Source organism: Pan troglodytes, chromosome 11 (genome assembly GCF_028858775.2).
Source record: "Pan troglodytes isolate AG18354 chromosome 11, NHGRI_mPanTro3-v2.0_pri, whole genome shotgun sequence".
NCBI classification, from domain to species: Eukaryota; Metazoa; Chordata; class Mammalia; order Primates; family Hominidae; genus Pan; species Pan troglodytes.
Genome location: NC_072409.2, coordinates 110094888 through 110115282, shown reverse-complemented (window position 1 = coordinate 110115282; position 20395 = coordinate 110094888). Strand labels below are relative to the sequence as shown.

Sequence of the window (20395 nt, the reverse complement as noted above, 5' to 3'; positions counted from 1 at the left end):
CAGCAAATTCAGTAGAGGGCTGTGCTAACAAGCCTTCCAGTCACCACCACCCTAACACTGTTTACAGCCCGGCTTTATAACCTCATTTGAATTTTGTGACATTACCCTCAGAATAAGAAATCTTACAGAAAATTAACACAGTGTGGGTGCGTTTTCCATAACCATGCTGAACAACTTTTTAGCACTCAAAAGGCCAAATACAATGAATCCCACTTAAGTTCATCTTCAGTCCCTGGAGGCAAGAGAAAGAAATCAACGAATATACCAAACACTTACCATGTAATAAAATCTTTTCGCAAGAGTATGTATAAGTATTATTTTGGCTACAGTTGCAGTTCCATACAGACAAACGGAGACATAGAAGTGGTTATACCATGAGAGAGACTGTCCAATAAGAGAGATGAACACTGCTATAATGAGAACGGTAACAAGGCTAGTGAACCAGCTGATCAAAGTGATGCCAAGTCCACACAAGAAGTCCTTCTTGTAGTTACCAGCTAATGAAGAGAAAACAAAAAGTTGAAATCACCATCTTCATCAAATCAGTTATATAACCAGTCAGTAAAGCTAAATGGGCAAACATTAAAACAAAAAACTCCCCACTGTACTTGAAAAGTATGAAAATGTCCTAGTGTTCAGATTGGCTAAACACAAGAACAAGGGAGGTATCAAATAATAATATTCAGGTAACATTTATTAAGAGTCTCTAGATACTAAACACTCAAAAAGATAAATCTTCTAGGAATAGTTCAGGTACATTCCTTATGAAGGAAGAGGGTAGTCTTAATCTTCTTCACTTTTGGTATGCTTTGTGTATCAAAATATCACCAAGAATGGAAGGCAAAGTTCCATACAAAATGTTGTTAAAATAAGGTAACATAAGAAGATAAGGAGTGTGGGGAAAATAAGCGTTGATAAAGAATTATTTAAACTGCTGCTAAATATTTTATCTCGTAACAGCACACAACAACTTAAGACTCTGAAACATTTCAAGCAGAAATATTTCAAATAAAAGAAACAATTTAACCACAAGCAGTTCATTCATACTTCGTGACACTGGTCCATACTAGCTATTGGTCTGTAGTGTGGACTTTTTAATGGGACTTTTCATTAGAAGTCAATCTGTACAAACCATTTTTCAATAGTTTCTATGTGGTACTTTTATGGAGTGCCTAAATATATAAAAATTGACTGCTTCACCAAGACTAAAAGTAAAATAAGCATATTAATTTAATATTTAAAAATTTCTTACAATATAAAGCAAACATTGTCTTAAGATTTTTAGCTTTCTGGGAAGATATAAACAAACTGACTGAAAAACTTCAAGCACATTCTACAGCAATGCCAGTATTTGTAGTTTTAGAGGAAAATACTTACTCTTATGTTTGGGCTGCAAAAATTTTTTGCCCAGGTACAAAACAACACCCATTACCACCATGTAGTTTATGATTGAGCCAATACGAGAGGGGTAGGCAATGACAAACAGGCCCAGCACATCAAAGAAGACCATGTTTCCATGTCGATACTTAGAAGCAGCAGCCAGCATATCAGATGTAGCTAGATGCTTAAGAACTGCTAAAATGTTGTCACCTATTAGTAAAAACAAAAAAAAAAAAAAGAAAAGGAAAAAGATAAAAAGGCTGAATAAACTTTTTGTGATTTACACATACAACTATTTAAAGCAGAAATAAACCATATACTGTTTGAATGAAGAAATGGTTAGAAAGAACGTGAACAGAAATCGCTTTCTACCATCCTACTGCTCTCCCTCACTTTTTTTACTAAATTTCTCAAATAAGGTCCATCCCCCGCCTTTCTCCATTTCCTCTCCACTCAGACGCTCAGCCAACTGGCCTGTATCTTTTCCCTTCTATTAGAACTATTCTCTGTGATCAATTGTACCTTCATTGTTGACAAATCCAATGGCTGTTTCTTGGTACCCATTCATTTAATAATATATATTAACTGTACTAGACACTCTTCTAGATATCAGAAATTCAGTGGTGAACCAAGAGACAAAGGCCTTTCACGAAGCTCAGAGATGCTGAACGAGCTGTCACACATGTGTTAAAAATTGAGGAGAGCTAGCAGAGTTCCACAGGAAAACATCATGGGAGACTAACAGAGCTACATTCTTACCACTCAGCAATCCTCCCAAGCCTGGGCCAACTCCTTTTTCATTTCCTCACAATGAATATTCCTGACCTTAATTGCTACACTAGACTACAAGACTAAAATTCAAGATCTCATCTCTCCAACTCCAAAGCCCTAGCTCATTCACATTGCATACTGCCTCTCTAACGCACAGGCCACAGAATATTTACAAGTTTATATATCATCCCTAATATTCCATCTTAGTGTATATTAAAAGTCTAAATTGGAATACCAACCTGCTCTCTGAATGGAATCTGTTAGAATTCTGTCCGCTGTGTCATACTTGGTGTGATAAATGTATCCATTCTCAATAAAAGCTAAGTCTATTCCTAAAACATATATATAGAAAAAAAAAAGTCATTTTGCTTTAAAGATCAACCTTGCTTTCGACCTATTTCTTTAATAAATTCCTAAAAGACAAAATGTCAAAGCAGTAGCACGATTGCTTTGTCACATTTACAAATGAATGATATAAATTCTCTTCCAAATTCTTACACAGTCTATAGCTTTGGTACATAATTCGATACATAATGATTGAAGAAGTATATTACTCCACAGGTAGGCATTACAAGTCACACAGCAAGGATAGGAATATTGAGTTTGGGAGGTCATGAAAATTTTGCCACCTACATTCTTGCCAGGCCAGAGCCAAATTTTAAATTCAAATAAGTTGTACATACAAGTTGCCAAGGGAGTTGGCAAACCAAGACAACAACGAAAGACCCCTGAAGGATCTATTACCATCTTTTGGGAATGAGGTGCTCAACAGTTCACCCCTGTTCTTCTATGGGGAAAGATGACATATTTTAGAGGAGGCCAGCATTAAATTAGTATGGAGTTTAAAAAAGGAAACAAACTCTGTTTTAGTGAGTCAATGTATATTTCTCACATAAAGAATGTGATCTCAGAAAATGCTGTTTACTCACATACTTTCAAGATTTAAAATTTGCTTTTGATAAATAAATGTTGCACGGTAGGCCGTAACCATTGACAATATACCTGGAATGTTCCCAAAATCCCTGTAGATACGAAAGTCAGTATCTGAAGGAATGATTCCACTCTGAAAAACCTCCTGAGCCACCACAGAAGCAAAAGGGTGTTTAGCTGCTGAAACATAAGCTTGAACCAACCAAGGATTTTCAGGACCTAAAATGAAAGTTGACAACACAATAGAAGGTATTCCGGCAATTTTTTTTAACATACTAATGTTTTTCAACACATAGAAAACAGTAAAAGTGGTGGTTTTGGGAGACGGGTCCAATATGTACCTTTTCGTCCCTTTTTCTGTAGTTTCCAATGTTTCTCTGATGTATGTGTTTGACTTTTAGAATAAAAACCTCTTGTGAAAATAAAGTATAAAATAACAGCCATACAAAAGTCTGTCTGAAAATGAAAGATCATTCATAAATCTATCATCCTAAAATGCCTATTATCAATTGTATATCTTTAATTTTCTAATGTAGGATTGTGTGTATACAGCTGTACTCAAGATATATATACTTTGTACATTTGTTTTCACTTCACATTATATTAAATGCATTTTCCTATGTTGCTAGATACAAATTGGGTATACCTTATCTGAAATGCTTGGGATCAGAAGTATTTTGGATTTTTTACTTTTTCGGATTTTGGAATATCTGCATTATACTAGTAAGCATCCCTAATCCTAAAATCCAAAATCAGAAATGCTCCAATGAACATTTTTGAGCATCATATATGTCAGTGCTCAAAAAGTTTTGAATTGTGGAGCATTATGGATTTCAAATTTTCAGATTAGGGATGCTCAATCTGTATTATAATAATCATTTTGATAACTGCTTAACATTTCACTGAATATGCCATAAAGTTCCTTGCTACTTTTTATAATTTATCATTATTAATAATTTTCCATCTGTATCTCATACATCTACAGCTTTTTCAAACGGGAGTTTTTCCTGTAGGAGAGTGGGATACATTGTTTTATAATTTATATAATTATATAATTATATGTATATTTATATAATTATAATTATATAATTACATGTATAATTGTATAATTATTCACTCTTCCCTCGCTGAAAAAGGATTATACATTCCTACTCTTGCCACATACCTTGTAATGCCTGCCTGGGGAATGAGTACATACTCTTCTGTACATATTAACTGCAGGCGTGGCTACATGACTTGCTCTAGCCAACAGACTGTGAGGAGGAATGACATGACCCTCAACTGGGCAGAGTTTTCAAAGGCATTAACATCATTCATACTTATCCTTAACTTTGATTTGTGAGATCAATACATCCCTTATAGGGGCTTCTCCTTCAGCCTGGATCCCAGAATGAATAAGACACATGGAACATAATAACCGTGGACCATAACTGCAGTTATTCAGAAACCAAAATGCAACACGAGCAAGAAATAAGCCTTTGCTGTTGTAAACCACCAAGATTTTGGGGTTGTTACCATAAAACTTAGCAACATATTGACTCATGTAAACAGACCAAGTAACTGAATGTCAGGGAATCTAAGAATATTGTTTTTTTAACTTCACAGATTATAAAATTGCTTTCCTACATTTTAAAAAATGACCAAGGCTGGGTGCAGTGGCTCACGCATATAATCCCAGCACTTTAGGAGGCCGAGGTGGGCAGAGCACCTGAGGTCAGGCATTTAAGACCAGCCTGGCCAACATGGCAAAACCCCACCTCTACTAAAAATACAAAAATAAGCAGGGCATGGTAATCCCAGCTGCTCAGGAGGCTGAGGCAGGAGAATTGCTTAGACCTGTGAGGTGAAGGCTGCACTGAGCCAAGATTGTGCCACTGCACTCCAGCCTGGGTGACAGAGCGAGACTCCATCTGAAAACATAAAAATTAAAAATTAAAAATGACCCAAAAAAGCAGAGGGACACTATAGAAATAAGACACACAAGTAATCCAGATACTGGAGTTACCAGACACAGATTTTAAAATAATTATGATTAATATGTTTTAAAAAACACAGATATCAGTAATTTCACCAGACAAGTATAATCTATTTAAAAGAGTCCTACAAATGGAAATCCTAGAATGAAAAAACATAACTGATGTTGAGAATTTTAATAAATGGGCTTAACACAAAGTTTAATACAGCAGAAGAAAGGATTAAAATTAAAGCATAAAAAGAAAAAAAGGTTGGAAAATACACAAATGTGAGTAATTGGAGTCCCAAAAGAACAGAAGATAGAATGGAGAAGATAAATGTTTAAAGACTTAATGGCCAAGAATCTTCCAAAACTCATAGAATTCAAGCCACGAATTCAAAAAGGTCTACAAACCCCAAACAAGATAAATATAAAGAAAAACTGTATCTGGCACCATTTACTTTTGAATACTATTCCCCACCAAAAGAAACCAAGCCTCCTTAGAGAAATGGCTGATTCCAGGTCTGGGACTAGCAAAGCACAAGGTAAGTTGAAACATCTGTGCCAGAAAGTAAGAAAGTGCTCAAAGAGACATGTCAAAGGGCTGGCTCAGGCGCTGGTTTGAAATAGACACCACTGGCCTAAACTGGGACAATTCATGCAACAAAATAAACAATAGTAACAGAATATATAATCTATAGAGTAAAATTAAAATACATAAAGTACTGAAATAACAAAAAAAAAAAAAGGAAAATGGGGAAGCCTTCCTTCTTGCAGAATTCCAACTATGACCTACAGGCAGAATGATGGAACCAGAAACTCAGCAGTAGCATTTGGTAAACATTGTAATAAAAATGCTTGGGGACAAGAGTCATCAATGATTGCTAAAACTAGGATCAAAGTTTTATGACAAACAGGATATTTACCTAAAGTATCTATCACTAAGGGGAAATCAGTAACTTGTACAGAGAAAGAAATAGTAGAAAAACCTGGCAAATAAATACCTTAATCAAACGATGAAAATGTAGTATCATTAATAATGAGACAAACAGATACTACATGCATCCTGATGTGATGCACTGAGGACACAAATACAAAAGGAAAAAGAACTATGATGATGGGGAAATACGTAGATTATGAGACCTTATCATAGTAAAATACTATTATTAAAATATTACTATTTGATATTAAGAAATTTATACTAAAAAATACAATGAAAACCATACTGAAAAACAGGTAAAGCCAAACTATCATTAATTATCTTAAAAATTAGGATAATAGTTCCTCTTAGATGGGAGGGAGTTGTATTTGAGAAGAGAGGTTAAAAAAATGCCTAGGCAGGCAAGGCAATCCACCCTCTTCCATGGGGCAGAGTTAAAAAGATTTTCACCTTACAATAATTAAGTTTTCAACTTTATAATTAAATGCTATATTTGATCCTGGGTAGGAACTCAGATTTTTTTTTAAATGGTTAGGACATTAATGGAACAACTGGAAAAATCTGAATATGCATTATTATAGTTTAATATTAATATTTCTTGAGTGTGATCAATGTTCTGTTAGAGAAGAGCATGTCCCTGTTTATCTGAGATGATCATCCTGAGATTATCAATTGACATGATTTTTCTGTTTATTCTGATAATGTAGTGAATTACACAGATTGATTTTCAAATATTATACCATCCTGTTGATCAACTTGGTTGGAAAGTATTATCTTTTGTATATATAAATATTCCTGGATTCAGTTTGCTAATACTTAATTTAGGACTTTTGCATCTAAATTTGGTATTACCTACCCAAAATATCTACCAAAGCTGAACATATGCACATCTTACGACTCAGCGATTCCACTCAGAAATGTGCATACACATACATGTGTACCAAAAGACATTTACAAGAATGTTCACAGCAGCACCATTCATAGCAAAAACCTGGAAACAACATAACAGCACCAACGGAATGGATCAATTGTTGTAGAATTGACTAGTGTTCGGCAAGAAAAAAGAATGAACTACAGATGAGGAAGTGACACATGACCTGTCCAAGGTTCCACGTGTAGAATGTGCTATAGCTAAAGTTTTGAGGTTTGACCTTAGATCATCTAACTACAGAGCCTATGCTTTTTTTTTTTTTTTTTTTGGTGACAGAGTCTCGCTCTGTCTCCCAGGCTGGAGTACAGCAGCTCAATCTTGGCTCACTGCAAGCTCTGCCTCCCGGGTTCACGCCATTCTCCTGCCTCAGCCTCCCAAGTAGCTGGGACTACAGGCGCCTGCCAATATGCCCGGGTAATTTTTTGTATTTTTAGTAGAGATGGGGTTTCACCATGTTATCCAGGAAGGTCTCGATCTCCTGACCTCATGATCCGCCTGCCTCGGCCTCCCAAAGTGCTGGGATTACAGGCATGAGCCACCGTGCCCAGCCTTTTTTTTGAGACAGAGTCTCTCGCTCTGTCGTCCAGGCTGGAATGCAATGGCATGATCTCGGCTCACTGTGACCTCTGCCTCCCGGGTTCAAGCGATTCTCCTGCCTCAGCCTCCCAAGTAGCTGGGATTACAAGCGCCCGCCACCATGCCTGGCTAATTTTTGTACTTTTAGTAGAGACAGGGTTTCACAATGTTGGCCAGGCTGGTCTCGAACTCCTGACCTCAGGTGATCCGCCCGCCTTGGCCTCCCAAAGTGCTGGGATTACAGGCGTGAGCCACCACACCCGGCCAGAGCCTATGCTCTTAATCAGTACCCTATCCTACCTCCACGCAAAACCTTTTAGTTATCTTACAGAGTAAGGTGGCAGGCAGATACAGAAACATTTTCAACTGACATTCTTTCTCCTGCCATCATCTAAATCCTATGATGCTTCCAGCTTCTTGTGTGTTCATGTCTCAAGAATGAGCCCCATCTTTCTTAATGCAAAGAGTATGGGCATGTGTAATGTTCAGAGGAGGTAGGCCTCAGTGCCAAGAATAGTAAGTCAAAGTTCTCTAGAAGTCCAGGGAAAACAGACCCAGCTCAGCAGACCCACGGCATCCTTCCACTGCTTTACTTCCTTCCATCTCTAGTTACGGCATCGATACACAAAAGGAAGAAAAAAAGGAGGAACTAATAAGAGAGACTAAGAGTGGTAAATATTATGATGGAAGCCAAGTAACATGAGGCCTGAAAACTGAATTTGCCAATGTGACCTTTACAAGAATAGTCGTGGTGAAGTGGGGAGGCTAAAGCTGACTAGAATTGTTCAAGAACAGATCACATGGTGGATCTATCGATTTTGGTGGATCTCAGTATATCAAGGTGGATCACTTGAGCCCAGGAGTTGGAGAACTGTGAGCCATGATTGCATCACCACATTCCAGCCTAGATGACAAAGCAAGATCCTATCTCAAAAAAAATAAAGCAGTTATTCAAGACTATGACTACAGACCATTCTTTTGAGGAATTCTGCAGTAGAGGGTCAGAGAAATAAGACTAGCTAGCAGGTGGTGATAAAAGTGGTTTTCTTTAAAATGGAGGAAAAGGTATGTCTGCATGCAAATGGAAATGATCCTATAGACAGAGAAAAATTAATGATGGAAGAGAGAAAAAAATTATCATCACCAGTCTCCTACTCATACACTAAAGGTATTTCCAATTTTCTACTCTTAAGAGAAAACCAAAACTGGACATGAGGCCTCATGCCTTTAATCCCAGCACTTTGGGAGGCCAAGGAAGGAAGACTGCTTAAGTCCAGAAGTTTGAGACCAGCCTGGGCAACACAGTGAGACCCTGTCTCTACAAAAAGTAAAAAACTGGCTGGGCATGGTGGCACGTGCCTGTCATCCCAGCTACTCAGGAGGCTGAAGCAGGCAGATCACTTGAGCCCAGGAGCTGGAAACCAGTGAGCCATGACTGCTCCACCACATTCCAGCCTGGGCAACAAAGCAAGATCCTATCTCAAAAAAAAAAAAAAAAAGAAAAAGAAAAGAAAACCCAAGATGACTTAGATTTATGTCAACTATTTCTGCAGGTTAAATTCCCAGAAATGGGCCTGCTGAACTGAAGAGCCTGCACATTTAAAAAAGTAATACATGTTGCCAAAATGCACCAATCTACATTCTCACTAACAGTGTATGAAAATGACTGCTTATACTCATCAGCACTGGGCATTATCATTTTACTTACTTTTTGCTGATCTAGTATTTTAAAAATCCTTACTGTTATATGTATTTGCATTTATTCTCAAATAAAACTGTTTAATTTGGCAGTTTCTTAAAAAGCTATGCATAAATTTACTATACATCCCAGGAATTCCATTCCTAGGTATCTAAAAGAAATGAAAATATATGTTTACACAAAGACTTACACATGAATGTTTACTCCAGCATTATCATAAAAGTCTAAAAGTGGAAACAATCCAAATATCCATCGATGGATGAATGGATAAACAAAACATAATACATCCATACAATGGGTTAGTCAGCCATTAAAAAAAATGAAGTACTAATACATGCGACAATATGGATGAACCTTGTGAAAGCTGTCAGAATCAAAACAGAGTCACTTGCGTTAAAAACTCCGATAACGGAGCCAGGGAAGGCCATGAAGGGAGGGTTCTCATGCACAAATGCCTGATAACAAGAATTATCACAAAAGACTCTTCAAAAACCACAACCTTGCATAAAGGCCATTGCAACCTCATATCAAACAAAAAACTTCAGCAAGGACATCAGCCCAGCAACTGCCTGTCCAATCTCAGACTGGTGCCACCCTTGTTATTGGTCCTTGTAGCCAAGGATAATTATCCCAAAAAAATTATGTAATCCTCTTCATTTTTCCTATAAAAACTTTTGTCTTCCTTTACTGCCCTAGTTTACTATGGCATATAGTTTCACAGTTTACTATGGCACATGTATTCCTACTGCAACACCCATTACTAAATACCATCTTCTTTTGAGAGTCTCCCTCTGTTATTGAGATTAACAATCTGAAATACATTACACTAAGTAAAAAAACCCAAACGCAAACAATCATGTGTTGTATGATTACATTTATATGAAATGTCTACAACAGGAAAATCTATAGAGACACAAAGTAGATAGGCAGTTGCCTAGGGATGGGGGAAAATGGGAGTGACTGCTAATGAGTTTCCTATTTGGGATGATACAAGCATTCTAAAATTGATTATGATGATGATTGCACAACTAAGAATTCTATATCTCAATAAAGCTGTAACTTTAAAAAAAGAATTCATTCTAAAGAAGGCTACAGGCCGGGCGTGGTGGGTCACACCTGTAATCCCAGCACTTTGGGAAACCGAGTGGGCCAATCACCTGAGCTCAGGAGTTCGAGACCAGCCTGGCCAACATGGTGAAACCCCGTCTCCACTAAAAATACAAAAATTAGCCAGGCGTGGTGTCACACACCTGTAATCCCAGCTACATGGCAGGCTGAGGCAAGAGAATCGCTTGAACCCAGGAGACAGAGGGTGCAGTGAGCTGAGATCGCGTCACTGCACTCCAGTCTAAGCGACAGAGCGAGACTCCACCTCAAAAAGAAAAGGCGGCTATAAAGTAGCAGACAGAATATGATTCTATTTTTGCCAAGAAATACATATACACATATATAAATGTATATTAATGTTTGCATTTAGAAAAAAATTCTAGAAGAGTATAGACTAAACTATTACACTAGTTTGCTCTGGATGGTAGCATTACAGGGGCATGAATATTTTCCCAAGAGGAAAAAAGATTCTGTGACCCTTTTGCTATCAAGCCTCTCTCACTCATGAAATGAGGTCACTAGTCTGATAAAATCAAGTCATTCTTTCTGGCCCTTCTTAAAAATTAGGTAGTAATGATTATTCTAGTCACTAAAAACTCCCCAAATGAATGTCGCTCTCAGAAGTGACAAGGGAGTTCCAGAGCACAAACTGTTTAACCAAAAAGTTTCCAGGGCAGGACAAATATTATCACACAGAAAAAGGAGTATGGTTTAAAAAGCGGAGGACAGCACAATCTGGCATATACTCTCAAGCACAACTCCAAACCCAGGAGGGCCTTTATCCTCTTTTAGTCAAACATGAAAATAACACTAACTAGCTTTTTGAAAGCCATGCCCACAGGAAGGGTAGTCTTTTGTAGGCAGTGGCATTAAAAGTGATGGAGATGCTGGGAAAGGTATCAGAATGTCAGAAAGCACCCAGAAAGCTTTCAGGTATGCAGTTTAGCCAAAATAATGAGCTCCAAAACCTAGAGGGAGAAAAAATCATGTAAAATTTCAGAGTAAGGAGGGAAATAATCTCTTCAAATCTTTTGTATGACACCCCTCCAAAAAAATTAATTTTGAAACATGGGGATTTCAGAACAAGTAAAACATTTAAATTTTATGTTTATACTAACCAGTCATAAATCCGTTTTTTGCTTTATTATTAAAGTGATCATATACATTGCAAAAATTTAAATACATAAAATTATAGAACGTAATGCATTAATGACAATCAATTCTGGTCTTAAATTCATGAAGCAACAGAGAATTTAAACTGTTGTTTTACCTTTAACCTAGTCCTCCATTCCAGTCACACTTAGCCCAGTTCTACCAGCAACTGCTCACCATCCAGCTAGGACCATTATTAACAGTGTGTTTAAACCCTTTCGGATAATGTAATTATTTTTAGAATTTATGCAGCTGCAGAATTTTTGTCTAAAACCATATGCATTTAATAAAAAGAGTAAGGACTCTGGGCTGCCCAGGCCTACCAAAAATGAGTACTTAATAAATGTAAATAAGTAATGTTAGTCAGTCTGGACCTGACTAGCCCTTGGTAAGTGTTTTAACCTCTCTGGACTACACATATGTAAAATATGTTAACATACGTACATAAAATACTTATGCATTAATATATATGTACATAGAAAAAAATCTAGAAAGGGTGCAGATTAAACCATAAGGCTGGTTCTTCTCTGGACAGGAGCAGTACAGGGGCAAGGTGCTGTGCTAATAAATTAAGAGCATGGAGATGAAGGCACTTAACACACAGCGTACTTCAACATAGAAAATACACAGACACACTCCTGCTTCCATGGAGCCCTGACATTTTTCACAATAGGAAAGAAGACTGAGTGTCCTCTCTCCTTCAGAATTTTCTTTTGCTGCTTTTTGATCTGGTGGTTGTTACATGTATGTGTTCCTCCTATCCTAACTGACATCCAAGAAATAGAAAGAGGCCGGGCGTGGTGGCTCGTGCCTGTAATCCCAGCTCTTTGGGAGGCTGAAGCAAGAGGATTGCTTGAGCTCAGGAGTTTGAGACCAGCCTGGGCAACATGGCCAAACCCCATCTCTACAAAAAAAGGAAATTAGCCGGGCATGGTGGTATATGCCTGCAGTCCCAGCTACTTGGGAAGCTGAGCTGGGAGGATGTCTTGAGCTCTCAAGGCAGAGGCTGCAGTGAGCCGAGATCATACCACTACACTCCAGCCTGGGCAACGGAGTGAGACCCTGCTCCAAAATAAATAAATAAAGATAGATAGATAGATATATCTCTATAATAATGTATCTACTTACTCTTGTAGATATTAGATCCCAGCTTCTTCTCATTAGTTAGAGTAAGAATAAAGCAGAAAGGTTTGAGAATTGAAAACAGAACCTTGCTGCTTCTGACATCATGACCTTGAGAATCTCAAACGCTTAGCTAAAGTAAAATATACATACATTTTGAAAGATAAAAGTTTAAAATAAGTTTGATGGAGACTATTAAAATATAGTACTGTTTAGGTTATGAAGACATACTTAGCATAGTTTCATAATTTAAATAAAATCAGGTCTTAAGAGGGTGCTACAAAACAAGTTCCCACATCATCTTACTTCACCTAGCCCATCTCAGCACACAACACACTCTTGAATATTAAAACATCTAGCAAATGCTACATCTCTGGATAAAATGCATTACCCAAATTTCTAACAGGGCAGGGAAATGGAATGGAACTTCCAATGTCAAATTTTAGTATGCCCTAACTAAACAAATCTATGAGCTCTGAATTTTGTTAATAAAGACAATTAAAACCCATTTATGCCTGAGGTTGCAATTTTTTTAATTTTTGCATGTGTGAAAAATCAGACCTTGGCAATGAGGCTTGAGCAGTAGGATATAAATAACTCCCACATGCTTAGCGTTCCAATAATGGAACACTAGGCATAAATGGGCTAAGTTGATATCCTTAGAAAAGTTTAATCATAAAACTAAAACTATTTCTCTGGGCCAGGCATGGTGGTTCATGCTTGTAATCCCAGCACTTTGGGAGGCCAAGGCAGGAGGACCACTTGAGCCCAGGAGTTTGAGACCAGCCTGGGAAACATAATGGGAGCCTGTCTCTACAAAAAAATTTTTAAATTAGCCAGGCGTGATAGCAAGCACCTGCAGTCCCAGCAACTCAGGAAACTGAGACAGGAGAACCACTTGAACCCAGGAGGTCAAGGCTGCATGATGGCACCAGTGCACTCGAGCCTGGGTGACAGAGCATGGCTCTGTCTCTAAAAATAAAATAAAAATTATTCTGGCTGATTAAATATTACTAAATTTTTTTAACATTCCATAAATCAATGATAAATTTAAACCTGTTACATACACTACAGGTAAATTTTCTCATCTTAACTCATGAAATGACTGACATTTAACAATATTTATATCATAACCACCCATGGTGGCTAAAAGTTATATAACAATCCAATTAGAGGTTAAGAACAAAGTTTCTGGACCTGGACTGTCTAGGTTCAAATCACACTCTGCCATTAAACAACTGTGAAACCTTAGGCAAGTTATAATCTCTCTGGACTCAGTTTCATCTCTAAAATGGAAGTAACAGTACTTATCTTACATGTTGTTTGGAGGATTCAATGACTTAATAGATATGAAATGGTTTGAACAACACTTGGCATATAATAAGCACTATACAAGTGTTAGATGCTACATTATTTTGTTCAAAATTTTTAACAAAGACAAGCTAACACCACCTCATGCTTTAAAAAGAATGCTCATTCAAGAGACTGTTTATTGAAGATGTTATTTATAATCAAAAACGTTCTACTTTTACAAAAACTAGAATTGCATTAAAATATACAACGCACAATCTCACATACCTGTTTGGAATACAAGTTCTTTCCCTCCTACACCTGCTGCCTCTAGGTTAATGAATGCACGAACCAAGCTAGCCCAGGGGTGCTGAGTAATGAAACCATGACTGGCCTTAAAGAGAAGGAAAGAAAACAAATATTTGTTAAACAATCTTAAATTATCAGTTTTGATTTTGCTTAAACACAGAGAGACTACTTTGATGAGGTAAGGAATATGAAAACAAAATAATCGCTCTTCAAAGGCAGTATCCAAAGACATCTTCTGCTTCTTTTCCTATGCATAAGGGCCATGCACATCAGGTTCGGGAAGTCACCCATCACAGAAGGCAGCATGGTTACCATCAGCGGTGCCGAACAACATCCCTGGTAAGTACAAGGCTGTGCAAAAGAAAAGGCAAAGAGGGCCAGGCACGGTGGCTCACACCTGTAATCCCAAAACTTTGGGAGGCCATGGTGGGAAGATCACCCGAGCTCAGGAGTTCGAGACCAGCCTGGGCAACATAGCGAGACTCCCTCTTTTTTTGTTTGCTCATTTTTGAAACAGAGCCTGTGGCCCAGGCTGGAGTGCAATGGCTCGATCTCGGATCATCGCAATCTCCACGTTCCAGGTTCAAACGATTCTCCTGCCTCAACCTCCCGAATAGCTGGGATTACAGGCACCCACCACCACGCCTGGCTAATTTTTGTAATTTTAGTAGAGACGGGGTTTCACCATGTTGGCCAGGCTGGTCTCAAACTCCTGACCTCGTGATCTGCCTGCCTCGGCCTCCCAAAGTGCTGGGATTATAGGCATGAGCCAGCGTGCCTGGCCCCCTTCTCTTTTTAAAAAGAAAGGAAAAAAAGAGAACAGGAGAAGAGACGATCCATATGGCTGGGCATTTATTTGTGCCTGTCTCAAAACATCTCTGAAACTTCAATGTCAAAGAAAACCTGAGGAGAGTAATTATGCCAGCGAGAGCCCTTCTCTCAATCAAATCCTGCCACAATAATCTGCTAAGTGGAGTTTTCCAAATATTAAACATCTCTACATAAGTGGTTGTGAATTTGTTAAAGTACTGCTCATACAGTATTTTTCTGCATATTATTTTATACTACCCACAGGAGTCATAAAAAATGCATTTACTATTATTTAGTAAATAATATTTAGCTATTATTATTAATCTCATCCTTATTCAAGCCTGATATTTAAAACAGTAAAATCTCACTTGCAAGACATTTTCCTCAGCACCATTAAAGAGAAATATGACAGCATGATGCAAGGCTTCTGAAGATGTTGACAAGACGCGAAGGACTTCCAGCATCACTGAGCAGCTAACTGCATCATCACTGGCACCTTCAAATCAGAAAAACAAATTTGCTGCTCAGATTTTAAAATGTTTACAATATGACCCATTAGGACTAGGAATGGAGCTTTCTCCTCAGAGAAGCATCACAATAGCTGCATGACCAGAAGCATAGCTCTGTCATCATCAGGTGACAATCACACCCACCACCTTCCATGAAGGGATCTTTGTCTGGTTTGCTCACTGACTTACTCTCAATGCCTACTACCATGCCTGACCCACCAGAGTCACTCAATTAGTGTCTGCTAAATGAAGTAACCTGAGGGGACCTAAAGTCATACTGGAAACTGGTATTCTCAGCAAACCAAGGAAATCTGTTCTATTCTTTACCCGTATTCCACATCCTCTGTAATAGTCTCACTTCTGGTGCTCACAGCTTCCTGCATCATCTCCCACTGCACCCACTCCTTTCTTGCTTGTTTTCCTGCCAAAATCATAAAAGCTGCACAGAGAGGTCACTTTGGATGGTGTAACGTTCCTTTAAGGCTTCTCCAAGGGGATTATGTGATGGAAAACTAAAAAGAAGATACCTAATCTAGTAAGTCACAGGAAAGGAGACTAATGACCTAAGTAGTATCCTAGGTCCCAGAACACACACTCAGTTGAATCTCTGAACCTCTTCTTGATTCAGAAATTTTGTATGTTAATTAAAAGTAACTATAAAGATGACTTAACTGTCTTGCTTTTTTAAAGCATTGTAAGAGACAATTAAAGGAATTGATTGGATATTTGATGATACCAAGGAATTACTGTTAGGTTTTTTTAGGTGAGGCAATTGGTGGTATCAAAAAGGGCCCTTATCTGCCAGCAACACAGAGTGAAATACTTTTAGAGAGGAACGGATATAGCTAAGATCTGCTTCAAAATAATCAAGAAATTGGGAGGGTAGTGGTAGGAAAGAAACAAGATCAGACTGCTGAAGCTGGGAGATAAGTACATTGGGGTTCATTAAACAATTCTGCTTTTGAATATATTTGAAACTTTCCATATCAGAAAACTTAAAGAGTACTCAAAGTAAATAAGCACTAACGTAACTCAGGCAGTAACATTTCTGGGTTTACACATTTGAAGTAGGGTGCCAAAGAGTTTGGCGTGGATTTGAGAGCAAGAAAGATTTGGAAGTAAATTTGAGCTCTGTCACTTTACTCCACTATTTCCTGGTTGAAAGAGCAAGCTAATGATACCTACCTCACAGGTTTAAGAGTCACACAAGATAATGCCCAGTGCCTAGCACCTGGTAGGTATTCAATGTTCATTTTTCCTTCTCTTTGCAAATCTGAGGAAGGCTCTGTAGCTAGCTAAAATTAAAATGCTTGTTTGGGCTCTGTTAAATTCCAGACCCCATTCCTATTTAAGAAGAAATTACCTATTAACCATACTTGTCTTGGTGGTGATTACTGGTTTGTATTTCAATCGAAGTGAAACAAAGTAGTAATCATTTAATTACTATCAAATAGAAAATGCTGCTATTAGCAAAATGTGTCACCTTCCAAAAACCTAATGAAATAAACTCTCTTTTTAATTTGACACTGTGAGTTACTTTAAAATAGAGAGCAAACAATAAAATGTTTCTTTATTCAAAAAGAGGGAAAGGGAAATTGAAAGGTATCTATACAGGGTTGATTAAAAAGTTAAACTGTCCATTCAGCTTCCCTTATTTTAATGGTTCTGGTGCGTTAAAAGAGAACTACAGAAGAGTCAAATATCTTTAAGAAAGGGAAGGAAAGTTAAGAGGACAGTATCTATAAGGGCTAGGTGGTTAGCTGACATCCCTTTCCATTTAGAATTAACCTTGAAATTGAAGACACCCCCAAAATAACTCAATGCCTCTTCTACCAACGACCTGGAACCACACAGCAAACTCAAGAAGATAATTAAGGCTTTTCTGTGGATAACATTACTCCTAATTGGTATCAATTCCTGAGTCCTAGATACACAGATGAGAACTTAAAAAGAAAAAAAGAAAAAAGAAGTGCTTCAATTAGGCCATCCACTAAAAGGATTTAGGTGATAGTCTATTTCAGGGGTGTCCAATCTTTTGGCTTCCACGGGCCACATTAAGAGAAGAATTGTCTTGGGCCACATATAAAAGACACTAACACTAACAATCACTGATGAGCTAAAAAATAAAATAAAAATTGAAAAAAAATCTCACGTTTTGAGAAAGTTTATGAATTTGTATTGGGCCACATTCAAAGCTACCCAGGACTGCAGGTTGGACAAGCTTAATCTATTTGATGAATGTGTGAAACACTATTTTTAACAATTTATTATTGACAGAAATTTCCTTGAGATTGTTGCTAAGGGTATTCCTATAAAATTTTAGTTAAAAGTAGGTTCTAGGGCCAGGCGCAGTGGCTCACACCTGTAATCCCAGCACTTTGGGAGGCCAAGGCAGGCAGATCACGAGGTCAGGAGATTGAGACCATCCTGGCTAACACGGTGAAACCCCATCTCTACTAACAAAAAAATAGCGAGGCTGAGGCAGGAGAATGGCATGAACCCGGGAGGCGGAGGTTGCAGTGAGCAGAGACAGCGCCACTGCAGTCTGGCGTGGGCGAGAGCGAGACTCCGTCTCAAAAAAAAAAAAAAATTCGCAAGGCGTGGTGGCGGGCGCCTGTAGTCCCAGCTACTCGGGAGGCTGAGGCAAGAGAATGGCGTGAACCCGGGAGGCAGAGCTTGCAGTGAGCCGAGATCGCGCCACTGCACTCCAGCCTGGGCGACAGAGTGAGACTCCATCTCATAAATAAATGAATAAGTGAATGAATGAATGAATGTAGGTTCTAGGCCAGGCACAGTGGTTCCCACCTGTAATCCCAGCACTTTGGGAGGATGAGGTAGAATAATCACTTAAGGAGTTCAAGACCAGCCTGGGCAACAAAGTGAGAACCTGTCTCTATTATTTAAAACATAATAATAAAAAGTGGGTTCTAATGGCTCACAAAAATGCTGGCCTTTAATTATTAGACTCCACATATACAATCTGTAACATTTGGCACTATGCTTGTAAAGAGTAACTGAATATGCACTCCAAAATATGTCACTTTGACATACGGATTATTTTGAGCTGAAGGCAACTGAGAAGCAGGTACTATACAAAAAAGCTCTCTGCCTTCCCCTTGTTTGCCTAAAAGCAGGGTATACATTTACCAAGGTGTCCCCACTTCCCCTTTCCACCAGGAAGTACAAAGGTTGATCACGAAAGACAACTTTAAACTTTTGGTGGCCTGGCGACAGCACAAAAGGAATCTATATAACACTTTGCTAACTAACCTTTCTCTACCATTTATTTGCCTTCCTACAATTTGCCACCCCTCGAGACTCAAGGTCCTTTTCCTTTCTTTTGTCACTTCTCTAAAAATGTATTGTTTGGTTGAAGATGCTACATAAGCCAGATTTCTAAGCCACCTCTTTGAGATGTACTCATTTTCCTTGAGTATCTCCCATGTACATGAAGTGCATGTGTTAATAAACTTCTATTTGGTTTTTCTCTTTTTAACCTGTCTTTTGTTACAGGGGTCCACTCAGCTAAGAACTATGAAGGGTAGAGGGGAAACTTTTTTCTTTTGTCCCTACATTTGCTGCTAATTCTTGTATATACAGCCTTCTTATATAATGTTCTTAAGCAACCATGGTGTTTATTTGCCCCTTCCCAGAATTTAAGCATCATAATAGTGGGCAAAGAGTGCCATTTATTACTGCTTTGAAATGGACATAAAAAAACCACTGGTGGCCAGGCACAGTGGCTCACACCTATAATCTCAGAAATTTGGGAGACTGAGGCAGGCGGATCACTTGAGGTCAGGAGTTCAAGACCAGCCTGGCCAACATGTTGAAACCCTGTCGCTGCCAAAAATACAAAAAAAATCAGCCGAGTGTGGTGGCACAGTAGGAGAATCGCTTAAACCCAGGAGGCAGAGGATGCAGTGAGCCAAGATTGTGCCACTGCATGCCAGCCTGGTGACAGAGTGAGACTTGGCCCCCCAGCCAAAAAAAAAAAAAAAAAAACACTAAACCACTGGTTACCCCAGCAGCACACGAAGGTACTTCTGGCTTATTTAACAAACGTGTGTATACTGATTTTTGAAAATGCAAGTTACATTCTAAACGCAATTGTCAAGCTTTCTAAATGAAGATATTCTAATATGAATCATTTTATCAAGCAAATAAATTTTACTTACATTTTGTATAACTCTAGACGTTCAAATTTGGCCTGCTATAAGTTCGAGTAATCCAGAAGTGTTAATATTACATAAGAGTTAATAAAAACTTTTAAAAATCACTTTCCATGCCAGGTACTATTTTAGTGTTTTACTTATTTTTAATCCTCCAAGCAACACTATTAGGAAAGTACTATTATTTTCTCCATTACACAGATGAGAAACTAAGAAGTTAAGCAATTTGCAAAAGGGAGTATTAATTACACCCTAATATTCTTTTTCCTTTCAAATGTAGCTGAAATAACTGACTGGCCAGGAAATCCAGCATCTTATCCTAGTTTTGTCTCTGATCAGCGATGACCAACTAAATTTACTCCTGTATCAAATGAGGGGTTCAGCCAGATGCCATCTCAGGTCTTGTCTACCACTAAAATGCTATGCCATTGTAAATGCTATTTTCCATCCCTATTTACAATCCCTTTAACCACTGAATACAATTTTCTGAAAAATAAATATTTTAATAAATGGAAGTTCAATTGAGGGGATTCCCATTCATTTGACAAATATATACTGCATCAGGCACTGTCCTAAATGCAAGTATTCTATTTTGCCAAATTATTTTCAGAGAAAGATTTACACATTAATTAGGTACTTTAACAGTATGGCACCCTCAGTGGAGCAAAATTCTCACTTTATAGGTCAACAGAATCTGCTAGAAGAGATATCCGCCAACCCGCAGCCCAGGACAGCTTTGAATG

General features: G+C 38.1%; 1 protein-coding gene across 9 annotated transcripts in view; it reads right to left on the bottom strand.

Moving 5' to 3' along the window:
• The window catches only part of ERMP1 (endoplasmic reticulum metallopeptidase 1), a 127487-nt gene that overhangs the window by 25172 nt on the left and 81920 nt on the right, over positions 1-20395 (bottom strand). For all 9 annotated transcript variants that reach the window (XM_063788728.1, XM_063788731.1, XM_063788733.1 and 6 more), the window contains 6 exons: positions 15340-15467; positions 14141-14246; positions 3154-3300; positions 2391-2483; positions 1378-1590; positions 277-497 (listed from right to left, as the gene is read on the bottom strand). In XM_063788728.1, coding sequence (XP_063644798.1) covers positions 277-497; positions 1378-1590; positions 2391-2483; positions 3154-3300; positions 14141-14246; positions 15340-15467 — 908 coding nt within the window. The remainder of the gene's footprint in view (positions 1-276; positions 498-1377; positions 1591-2390; positions 2484-3153; positions 3301-14140; positions 14247-15339; positions 15468-20395) is intronic.